The sequence below is a fragment of the Heterodontus francisci genome, chromosome 10 (genome assembly GCF_036365525.1).
Source record: "Heterodontus francisci isolate sHetFra1 chromosome 10, sHetFra1.hap1, whole genome shotgun sequence".
NCBI classification, from domain to species: domain Eukaryota; kingdom Metazoa; phylum Chordata; class Chondrichthyes; order Heterodontiformes; family Heterodontidae; genus Heterodontus; species Heterodontus francisci.
Window position 1 is genome coordinate 26022086 of NC_090380.1, and position 12165 is coordinate 26034250.

The 12165-nt window shown below is 42.1% G+C and overlaps 1 protein-coding gene across 2 annotated transcripts in view; it reads left to right on the forward strand.

Annotated features, from left to right (window-relative positions):
• esd (esterase D/formylglutathione hydrolase) overlaps nt 1–9223 on the forward strand; it is a 30220-nt gene extending 20997 nt beyond the window's left edge. For both annotated transcript variants that reach the window (XM_068040282.1, XM_068040283.1), the window contains exons 4-9: nt 200–298; nt 653–777; nt 4127–4246; nt 7458–7556; nt 8556–8723; nt 8829–9223. In XM_068040282.1, the coding sequence (XP_067896383.1) occupies nt 200–298; nt 653–777; nt 4127–4246; nt 7458–7556; nt 8556–8723; nt 8829–8909 (692 nt within the window). In that variant the 3' untranslated portion in view covers nt 8910–9223. The remainder of the gene's footprint in view (nt 1–199; nt 299–652; nt 778–4126; nt 4247–7457; nt 7557–8555; nt 8724–8828) is intronic.
• Nucleotides 9224–12165: the final 2942 nt, after the last annotated feature.

Here is a 12165-nt window from a genome sequence, read left to right on the forward strand (position 1 = left end):
CACTGGATGCCAACAATTGAAAATTTTCCAATTACTCGTTGTATCTGCAGGCCTAGATCTCTGTATTCCAAAGAGTCTTGCTGTTTAGGGATACTTTCTTTTCACTGCTTTTCCCAAAATGTACTAAGCTATTTCTTGAAGCCCAAAAGAATGTGAACTTTCAATCTTCTAAGCTGAATCCCTTCTGGGTTTCCCATAGGTTTAACATGCACGGAACAAAATTTCATAACTAAAGCAGCAAGTCAGCAAGCAGCAGCTGAGCACAGCATTGTCATCGTGGCCCCAGACACCAGTCCTCGTGAGTACTTTACCTTCAAATCATTCCATTCAATTCTGCTTGCCCACCCAAAATTAGGATAGGGTTCAAGTAATTAGAAAAATTGTAAGGTTTTTCTTAAATTGAGCCATTTTGTGTAATAGACTTCCAAGTGCAAGAAGTGATTGGAACTTAAAAGGTACTAGGGCAATTTAAAAGTTCCTGCCAATTATATTAAATTGAATATCAAAATCACTTCTTCCAATAGGTAGGAAAACCACAGCATTCTAATGGTACACTGTTAGAGATGAAATCAGTAACCACGTTTATGATTCATTTAATCCACTTTATGTTCTGAGTGGCTTTGCAGGTCATTGATGTGCATTATCATTCCAGGTGGCTGCAATATTCAAGGTGAGGATGATAGCTGGGACTTCGGTACAGGGGCTGGGTTTTACGTAAATGCCACGGAGGACCCTTGGAAGATGAACTACAGGATGTATGCCTACATTACAGAGGAGGTACTCTGATCAGTGACTGCATATTTCAAAATTGAAAAAGTAACTTGTTTAATTTTGAAATGGAGAGAATATTTCTCTTGAAGCTGATTGCTTAATCAAGAGTTTTCTACTGCTAACCACAGGTTAGCTGCCAGCCCTCCTTATATGCTCAGACCATACTGGATAGCTTTTCAAGGTTCTCAGCTGTGCTGGTACCAGATGACTAAGCATCAGAGCACTCACTCAGATCAGCCATTCAGCCCCCTCAGATCTGTTCCGCCATTCTGTCGCACCATGGCTGATCTACACCTGTCTTTGCTCCATATCCTTTGATACCCTTAATCTATCTAATTCACTTTCATTTGTTTGTGAGCTATCGCGAGTCTAGCTTTTCATTCAATGCAATTTCTGTTTCAAGGCAACTGCTGATTCTGCATGAAATATTCCAGCTTCCTTACAGAAAGATCAGACTGAAAATGTCCAATTTATTTAATACTATACATTTTTAGAGTGAACCTCTACCTGATGGCTTTTTTACATGTGTATCTCAATGTGGCAAAAAGTTGTCATTACACACAGGTTTTTGATCTCTCTCGTATCAGGCCTACATTTAGCGCAATGCCAGCTGTGGCAGTTCTTAGAGTCCCATGTGCCATCATGGGCGAACTTGATCTCATGATACTCTAGTGCCATATGAGCATTCTGTCTCAAAGGAGCAAGTGATAGCCAGCTAACAATAAAAGGCATCAAGCTCAATAATATGTGTTCTGATGAAGGGTCATTGACCTGAAGCATGAACTGTCTTCATAGATGCTGCCTGACCTGCAGAGTGCTTTGAGCATTTTCTGTTTTTATTTCAATAATATGCAGTGTTCGAGTGCATCTCTTGACTTTTTTTATTCATTCTTGGGATGTGAGTGTCACTGGCAAGGCCACCATTTATTGCCCATCCTTAATTGCCCTTGAGAAGGTGGTGGTGAGTTGCTGCCTTTAACTGCTGCAGCCCATTTGGTGTAGGTACACCCATAGTGCTGTTAGGAAGACAGTTCCAGGATTTTGACCCTGCAGCAATGAAGGAACAGCAATATAGTTCCAAGTCAGGATGGTGTTCTATTCCAGAAAGCCAGTGGAAGGATAGTTCTGGAGCCAATCTGTATTCAGTCTAACATTTATTTACAGAGTGATACGTTATAAGCATACACCTCCTACTCGACCACACCCCAGTTTCAGTTAAGTGTTTCTTTATATGTGTTCGAATGAAACCTTAATTAATGCCCTCCATCTGCATATAATTAAACACACAGATGGGGCTGGACTTAAAGGAGCTGGCAGGGCTCCCGGCGCCTGGCCGAAAAGGCAGTGAGAGCCCCTCTTCGGCCATTCAGAGTCCCCCAGCTCTATTTAACAGCGCTCGGGCAATTAACTGCCCGGCACTGGGATCCCCATCCCTTTAAGCAGGAGGATCCCGCCCCAAGAGCTGCTGGCCAATTGGAGGGCCAACAGCTGAGTAGTATTGGTAGCCACACTGGGAGTGGTGGCCACTGCCAGTACTACAGGAGGCCTTGGAACATACGAAGATACCAGGCCCATCGCTGGAGCTCTAGATCTCAGGCAAATCAGACGGGGTCGCTGGGGCCACTCTGGCACGCCCCAGCGATGGGGGAGGGAGGGTGATGTGTGCAGGGGTGAGGTGGTGTACAAGGAGGTGTTTCCCACAGAGGTGAGCCCTGCCCCCCCCCGCCCCTTTCAAGACCACAGGGAGGTTGCCTCATTTCACTGGGCGACCTGCCACCTTGGCTGAGGCCTTCCACTTCCCCCGCCACTGACTTAATTCCAACAGTGGCAGAAAGAGGCCCTTATTTGACTAATAATAGGTCGCTTAAGGACCTCAATTGGCTTCTGGGCTGGAAGGCCATCGTCGGCCTTTCCTGCCCCAACTTAATTGGAGTGCGATAGGATGGCAACAGGCACTTGGCCCCCCCTGCCTCCTGCTGCAATTCTAAAGCCCAGTCTCCTAGCCCATCTCCAGGGGGGCCCATTAAATCCAACCCATGATGTGTGCCTTGGAGGGGAACTTGCAGGTGGTGGTGTTCCCGTTCATCTGCTGCCCTTGTTCTTCTAGGTAATAGAGGTTGTGGGTTTGGAAGGTGCTGTTTTGCAACCAGTTAATGTCACTATAAGCCAGGTTGTCCAACATATGGCCCGCCAAAGGTTTCCATCCAACCCAACAAGGATGAGAAATTCCCATCGGAAATCCGCCATTGGCTTCTTCCAGCCTGTCAGAACTTTCTGTGACTGACAATACCTACTGCTTCTTTACTGATATGGCGGAGGAGCCTCACTGCGCATGTCCTGCTTTACCAAGATGACAGATGTTCTTCAGTACCTGATGTTCTTTCTGGTCCCTTTAGTAACATGACATTGCCCAGGCTGAGCTGCATGTCTGCTGGTACCAGAACTCCATTTCCAGTGTGGCTTTCCTGGACTTGAGCTCCGGCCCCATGCCCAGCACTGGCTCTGCCTGCATACAGACCAGTCCCCAGGCTCTGCCACCATCACTGAGGAGGAGGCGGCAGAGCCCAGGCGCTGACCCTCGGAGCAGGGTGCTGGGGTAACCGGGCCCCAGGAACGGTAGTGGGGGGAGAACATAGAGGGAGGGGGAGACACACACATACAAACACACAGACAGAGAGGGACAAAGACGCACAGCGACAGAGGGAGGGGGAGGGAGGCAGGGGGAAGAGAGACAGTGATCAAGATCACTCCTGGCAGATGGCCATCTATCCGGAATACTGTGCATCGCTACCTGAAATTTGCGGGCTAACATTGTCTACTTCTGCAAGCAAAAACAATGCCATGTATCTCACTAAATGATTGTTCAAGACAGTGAAGAGAAAGTAAGTTAATAAATTAGTCTCCCCATTTAAAGCTTATTCACAAAAATGCACATTTTTTTTGTTGCTTTGATTAATAGTAAAATAAATTTTTTCTGCCTTTATCTTTCCAAAATTTACTCACCGGCCCCCTATGTAGGACAAAAATAATAATGTGCCCCCAAGTGAAAAGGTTGGACACCCCTGCGTTAAACTTTTCTCAAGACTACCATCTCTGTGACCACCCCTTTAATAAAATCAATATAAAGAGCCAGGGTTTGGGAACTGAAAGCTCCCTTACATGCTTGTGTTGTGCTCAAAAACTAAAGATTTCTATATAAACAAGAGTGAATTGTTAAAAGATCCTTTTCAAAAGCGTGGCTACGAATGTTGGTTTTGTCTGTGTGATTTTTTTTTTTGTTTTTGTGTGTTTGACCATACTGTGATGTTGGTTGATGCAGTTACATTTTCTAATTACTTTTTTTTTCCCTCCTCAGTTGCCTCGTCTTATAAATGCTAATTTCTCTGTCAATCCTGAGAAGATGTCCATCTTTGGTCACTCAATGGGTGGTCATGGGGCTCTAATTTGTGCTTTGAGAAACCCTGGAAAATATAAGGTACAAACACTCCTGGACACTAGTAGATGGGTTAGAATACAAATAAATACATACAGCATCATGATTTCTGAAGTTTAATACCATGGGGTGCTTGCTTACTCTAGGTATGACAAAGGTACTGCAATATTACACCTGTGTAACAGTAGTTTTAGATATTACTTCCACAGTCATGCTTCTGACTTCATTGCAGATGGTGCATTACCTGTTGTATGGGGAAACATATGAGTTATGTATCTACTGAACTAAATGATCCAAAATTCAAAAGATTGCTGACGACTGAGTTTAATTTGGAATCTATAGAACCAAAAGCTGCAGCACAGAAGGTGGCTATTCAGCTCATATTTAACTAGAACAATCTAATACCACTGTCCTGCTTGTTCCCTTCAGTCCTTTATGTTCCTCTGTTTTAAATGTTACTTACTTTTCTCTTAAATCTCCTAACTTCTCTTCCCAGTCTTTCAGTGATGACCTCTTATGACTTCCCAACCAGTGGAAATGACTCTTCCTACATTTATAAAATATCTGATTGAGGATGGCCGCTGAGATGAATGTAACTAACAATCTGAAAAGCAGCGTCTGTTCCAAACAATTGGGGCAAAACTGTTCACATGATAGTTAGAACTTAAATCTTTAAATGATTTGAAATCTTTCCTTCCACTTGAGCTCCAATAGATGCGTTCTATGCATTGATCACTCTTTTATGAAGAACCTCCTGACATAATTTCTAAATTTCCTTTCACTAGTCTGGACTTGTGCAAGCTTATCCTACTGACGTTTTAATTTGATCTAATATTCGGGATTTACATTTTTCATATCACTTACTGTCTTATGTGTATATATCTCTGTATAAGCTGTGCAAGAATAAATCTGAATATCAAAAACAAAGGAATTATGGAGTATAGGAGAATTGGAAAAGACAATGAAAGTAGAAACAAAAGTATTTCATTGAGCTAGATTTTTGCCCCCTCAGGAAATGACCTTGTTGCTACCATAAGGAGAGAGCCACAGACATGGTAATGTAACCATAAGTTCTTTAATGTTGGAATATCAAGGCCTGGGCGAGGGTGCAGAAGAGATTTACCAGAATTATGCCAGGGATGAGGGACTTCAGTTATGTTGCGAGACTGGAGAAGCACACTTCCTCTTTCACTTTCTTCATCACACTATTCTGACTTGCCATGGGGAAGATTTCTCTCTATGGTCATATATACCTGTATCTACTGTTACGACCTCTGAGACCATTAACATTAAAAACGAGCTATGACCCCCCCCCCCCAGACCAATTTAAAGAATTACATGACTAGATTTCACGTTTTAAGACTTATTATAACAAGTAAACTAAGAGAAATCCTCATTGCCTAAATAATACTTTAAGTAACTGATACCCAAAATTACAAAGAAAGCTGTTTTCTTTACTTGTTAGAATACTCGAAAACCTCACACCACACTTATACGTTACACTGTCCTCTCTGATGGCAGAATCTTTGTGGTTAAAAGTCCCAAACTCCTCCCAGTTGCACTGGATGGTTGTCCCAGACCTTTTCAAAATCAGTGTCCTCGTCGCTCACTTCTCCAAGCACTTCAGACTGGGCCGTACGTGAATGAGGTGATCCTGTTGGACTTTTAGTTCTCCGCAAACATCCACTTTCAAAACAGGTTCAAGACAACGAAAAAGCTGCGAAGAATCAGGCTTCCGAGAGCAGGTCTCTCGCTCTCTCGCTGCCCCTCGCTTTCCCCCGCCCCCCCTCGCGCCGCCTCTCTCTCTCTCTCTCGACTGTCACCGCTGGTTGTCTTTCTTACAGCCTGCTCTGAGGCTGCCACCACTGTTCTTTTCTTATAGCCTGGCTGCCTGCACAAAATCCGTTAAATTTATCTGGAATCAAATGTCAATTGCAGGCTGTCTTTTTCCAATATGCAAAGAACAGAAGTTTGGTTCACAGCCACCTGGGCCTTCCATTGCTTTTTGGTGTTAACAGCTGCCTGGTACATTTGCATCCTCAGAATCACTGAATCCTTGTTTACATTTCGAAAGTCTGGGGGTTGCAACCCATTTTTCTTCAGATGTTATACCCCTGCAGTCGCTGTTTTCAAAAAAAGGTCTTTGATCTGTGTTCTCTGTTGTCCTGGAAATCAAGATTTCTGTCTTATCCTTGAACAGAGTGGATGTGAGGTCACCTGACTTCTCAGACTCCATCTTAAACTCTTAAAAATCTCAGTTTTTGAAACATAATCATCTTACAAAGTCCAGCATTCATAACACTATATATATGTCTCTATTTTTTTCTCTCTGTCCATAGATAACTGTGTAAATGCCCTGTGTATTTTTTTTATATATATGTTTATATATATGTATGTTTATTTGTCTAATCAATTTCTAGTCATTCTCTAGCACATAGGGAGTCAAGACCAGATTAGTCTTGAGGTGAAGGGATAAAGGGCCAGGAATAATTGGAAGAGGGAGCAGACATAATTTAACATCCATTTTAAAGTCAAACATTCAGTCTTTATTTTTCTGTATTTCTATAATAAATTCTAATGTCCACATTTAGAATGGAAATTGCCTATGTAAACGTATCACGTGGTAATTACACCCTGTTGCCAGTGGTGGAACTGTGGTGAAGATATTGAAGGTGCTGTTGATGGTTGGGCTTTCTCTTATTGGAGATGGTCATTACCTGGCACTTACATGGCGTGTGTGTTACCAACCATTGTCAATCCAGGCCTGACTGTGGTCCAACTCCTGCTGCATGCTGGAATGAGTTTACGAAATTTCCTTCCCCATCAGCTCTTGCTTACTTAAGAAAAAGTTTTTTTTTGTTGCGCATAGAATAAAGTAAGCTAAAAACACATGACGTCATTTTGTAATGTGTGCTTATATTTCCCTCCCCTGCAGAATATTCTAGGGAAATGGTGATGTTAACAATTAAAACCTATATTAAAAAAAAAACTTTTTCCCTTTTCACACCAGCCTTGTTTAACCACACCCACAAATTAAAAAAAAGTTTCTATGCACTTTTAGTTTTGTTAAATTATAATTTATGCCTGTGAAATGTAGATTATATGTTAATTTCAAAAGCAACAAAAAGTTTGGTAATCCAATATTGGAATTTGTAGACTGAATCACTCTATGATGTACGTGCGACAGTATTGAGAAGTGAGATGAACTATTAATTCATATTTTTGCTTATGATCCCTAATAACATCCGGACAGTCTGTGTCAGCACTCGCTCCTATCTGCAACCCTGTACAGTGCCCTTGGGGCCAGAAGGCATTTACTGGATATCTGGGCTCTGATAAAAGCAAATGGGAGGTAGGCTTATATTATTAGTAGGAAATTTATGATTTATTTTTAAATTCAGTTTGAATTTTTCTCCTTAAGAAGGTGAGGGTATTTCTATACTGGGACAATGTAACACTTTTACCTTTTTGCCATCCCCATTGTACTCCCTGCTCGAGTACTGCACAGTCCATAATGCTAACTGTTCCTTGAACCAAGCTTCCACTGTCCATGCTAATGCAATTCTTTTTCATTCCCATATCAGCCATCTTTGTAGCTTGTGTGAGTGAGGCTGGCAGTTTGTATTGAACTTGCAGGTGCTTCTTCTCTGAGGGTGGGTTACACGGACCAAACTCACCATGTAGGGCTCATACAGCCACTGGAGTGAGGATTCAAACCCAGGACCTCTAGTGCGAACCACCTCGCCCTGTTCTGAATTTGTACTGGCAACCTGTAGCAGCTAAGTGGTGCCTTTCTGTTAACCTATCAGCACCCAGTTCTTTTTATGTGCATTTTTTAATTCTTTATTGACTTTTTTTTTAGTTTTAAAGAAAAAAATACTTTCCTGCATCTTATAAGTTGAGAGAGTCCTAAAACTGCCAAAACCATACATTATCAATGGAGAAATCCCAATACTGTGTTTCAGGGCTGACTGACACAAGACTGTGCCATGTCAGTGCACTTTATGGGTTCTGCCAGAAATACTAGATGAGTCCTCTCAGTTCACTATTAACCCTGCTGCACCATAAGTCACTCATATACCATTAAACATGTAGAAACTCCTGTGCTGCTTATGGCTAAATTGCTATTAAGACTTAAAAATAACCTAGAAAATTGTTTTTAAAACAATTCTTGCCATATGTTTGGATTTCCTGTGGTTGCAAACTGTACAGATCACTGTGAGTCTCCTATATTAAAAACTGGGAGCAAGTATCAAAGGTGTTTTTAAGCAAGCAGATGAGCCACTTCTGTTCAGTCTTTGACTGTGTTATATGTTGCTGTTAAATTATGGAACTTCTCTGTTCCCTGTAGGCTTATGATGCCACCTGCCTGGTAGGAACCTATTCAGGACCTCTACTGGATATACTTATTGACCAAGGAAAGGACGATCAGTTCCTGGCTGCAGGACAGTTACTGCCCGATAACTTCATCACAGCTTGTACTGACAAGAAAATACCTGTTGTTTTTCGGCTTCAGGAGGCAAGTGTGTCCAGGGTCCAGATTAGGCAGAAAAAAATGATGGATCTTTATCCCATATCAACATCTCTGTATGGTTTTAACAGTTTCATGCTTTGCTTTCTGCAGGGTTATGACCACAGTTACTACTTCATTGCTACATTTTTCGGAGACCATATCAAGCACCATGCAAAGTACCTGAATGCTTAAGAGTCACCAGCTGTAATGAATGTCTCAACTGTGCCTTTTAATCATGCAACAGTGGAAGAAGATAATCTCACTGTGGTGAGCTATTCACGTAATGTTTTAGAACAATTAACTGTAGTCCTCTCCCTTTCCCATGCGATGGCTGGCAGTATTTTGAGTATGTTGACCTGCATTGTGCATCATGGGAGCTGACCCGTCTCCATCTGAAATCATTGCACTTGATTTGTTTTTGACATCTGAGTCGTCATCATGCCCTTACCAACCCAAGGAAACCAATCTATGAGCACACTCCTATAATAAAGCCAATTAAACAGCAAGCTGAATAGATGTATCTTTCTTTGTAACAGCACACTGCCATAATTCAGCAGTCTAGACAAGCTGTATTCACCTCTAGCATCTGTGGCAGCACATTTTCAGAGCTCACTGTAGTTCAGACAGAGTTGATAGCTTAAATTACTTTTCACTTACTGTTGAGTAATCTGTAATGACTTTTCAACAAGAATTTGAACTGGAATACTCAGCTGTCAAGATTGGTTCACAAGTTAGCTACATGCTTGAAGTGTTGATTCACACCAGACACACACATTTGATTGAAATTGGTCAGCTGGATCCAGCACACAGACCGCAGGGTATGGTGCTTTAATCCAAATCCAACTGTTACTACCAATACAACTGCTGTAAAGGACTGAGTCTCTTCAGTCATTGTTCAAGCGACTGAATTGTGTCCGCTGGTAACTAGAGGAAGTGGCACTTTCAGCCAATCAGCTATTAACTGGGCGAGATGATCTCGCTCTGAGGAAGATGGGCATTGGCTGTAATAAAAAGGAACCGAAAAGAAATCCCGATGCCTCCATTCTGATTTGAGTGATTGGAAAGAACTACCTTGCCAGCTATATTTAACTATTAGAACCCATGCTGGGGCTGGGAGGCTGGCAAGAAATTGCCTTTGAATGCCAAGCGTGGATCCTGACTTTACATAATGAGCAGATGGTGAAAATGTGAATCCTTGCTGTGAAAGCAGAGCTGATGGTATGTTAGCCTTTATTGCAAGGGGGTGGTAGTATAAGAGTAAGCAAGTCTTGCAGCAGTTATATAGAGCTTTGGTGGACTGCACCTGGAATACTGTGTACAGTTTTGGTCTCCTTACCTAAGGAAGGATATACTTGCCATTGGAGAGGAGGTGCAGTGAAGGCTTGCTAGATTGATTTCTAGAGGGCTGTCCTGTGAGGAGCAATTGAATTGGATGGACCAATACTCGCGAATTTTGTAGAATGAGAGATGATCTCATTGCAACATATAAAATGCTTAAAAGGGCTAGACAGGGTAGATGCTGAGAGGCTGTTTTCAAGTCTAGAGGGTCTAGTACTAGGGATCATAGTCACAGGATAAAGGATTGACCATTTTAGAGTGAGATGAGGAGAAATGTCTCCACTTAGAGGGTTGTGAAATTTTAGATTCCTTTATCCCTGAGGATATGGATGCTCGGACGTTGAGTATATTCAAGACTGAGGTTGATAGATTTTTGGGCATCAAGGGATCGAGCGGGAGTTGAGGTCAAGGATCATACATGATCTTATTGAATGGCTGAGCAGGCTTAAGGGGCCATATGGCCTACTCCCGATCCTATTACTTGTGTTTTTAATACAGCACCCTGCAGCACATTAGAAATATGGCTTTAATATAGTTATTTTTATTCTTTCATGGGATCTGGGTGTCACTGGCAAGGCCAGCATTTGTTCCTCATCTCTCATTCCCTTTGACAACTGAGTGGCTCGCTAGGCCTTTTCAGAGGGCAGTTAGAAGTCAACCACTTTGCTGTGGATCTGGAGTCACATGTAGGCCAGACTGGCTAAGGACGGCAGATTTCCTTCCCTAAAGGGCATTAGTGAACCAGATAGCTTTTTAGGACAAATGATAGTTTCATGGCACCATTGCTGAGACTAGCTTTCAATTCCAGATTTTTATTAATTAGTTGAATTTAAATTCCATCAGCTACATGGGATTTGAACCTGTGTTCCCAGGGCATTACCCTATTCTTCTGGATTACAAGTTGTCTGTCTTTTTTCTACTTGTTTCTCTCTTCATTTCTTCTACCCTTGCTTTTTTATCTGTTTCTTTCTGGCTTCTCAACCCACTTGCCACAAATGCCATCATCACAGTTTGCTGTTTCAAAAGGGAGAAGTTAGCAAATGAGACTTAATGCATTTAATTTGTGTGTCATCTGTGATATCTCTGTCACCTTGGATACTACTTCCAGGAAAGGGATCACAGAGTATCAGTGCTGCCATCTTGTTGCCTAACTGTTGTGTTCTCGCACCCTACACACAATGTTAGACCTGGCTTCCGTACAGTCATTTGCCACTTAATGTTTTGATCAGATTTTTCAGTCTCAAGTTTTTGGACTCTTTTAAGCTGTTGACATCCACTTTTTTGATATTTGTGCTATTGATCACTACTGTACATCACAGTGTACAAGATGACCCCATTTTTCCAGCTCCAAAAATCAAGCTTTTCCTTATACTCAGCATATAAGTCGATTTCCCCCCCACCCCTCGCTTTTCAGCCATGACATCCTATTCTCGCATTAGTAGTCGGCCTCAATTTTTCACCCCGCAAATGCATGTTTTACTTACCTTATAACTGGACGCAAATGATCAAACAGGCAACACCGGTCGTGTTGCAAAGATGCACGGGAGTTTAAGGCACGCCCACACACAGCAGAGACTGTGTGGCGAACAATGTAGAGAAATGGGTCTTCCAGCAAAACAAATGAAGTTTCAAACTAAAAGCCATAACATTTGCTAAGTCCTGAAATAACGGTGCTGCAGTGAGGGAATTCGGTGTTAGTGAAAAACTGGTGAGAGAGCAGAAGAAGAAAGAAGATGCCCAAGGCCAAATGCCCCATGAGAGCGGACTAGTCACTGGCCTGATCTTGAGAAGCATGTATCGGAATGGGTCCTCAAATCGTCAGAACGGTTACAGAAATGCAATGCGTATATATGTACTTAAATGAGCCAAATCAAAGGCCAAGTCCAGCAAAGATTTCAGAGGAACATCTAGTTGGTGTAGTTGCTTTATGGTCTAGTGTTGCAACGAAAGACCAAGATTGTTCAGAGATTACTATCAGGAAAACCCTATATGCCAAATGAGAAATATTAATTTCATTAGTTGGAAACTTGCATTAGACTTTTAATGGGAAAAAAACCTACAGTATCTTTTTTTTTAAACTAGCAGCCAAGCTGGCCACTGCCATTTATAT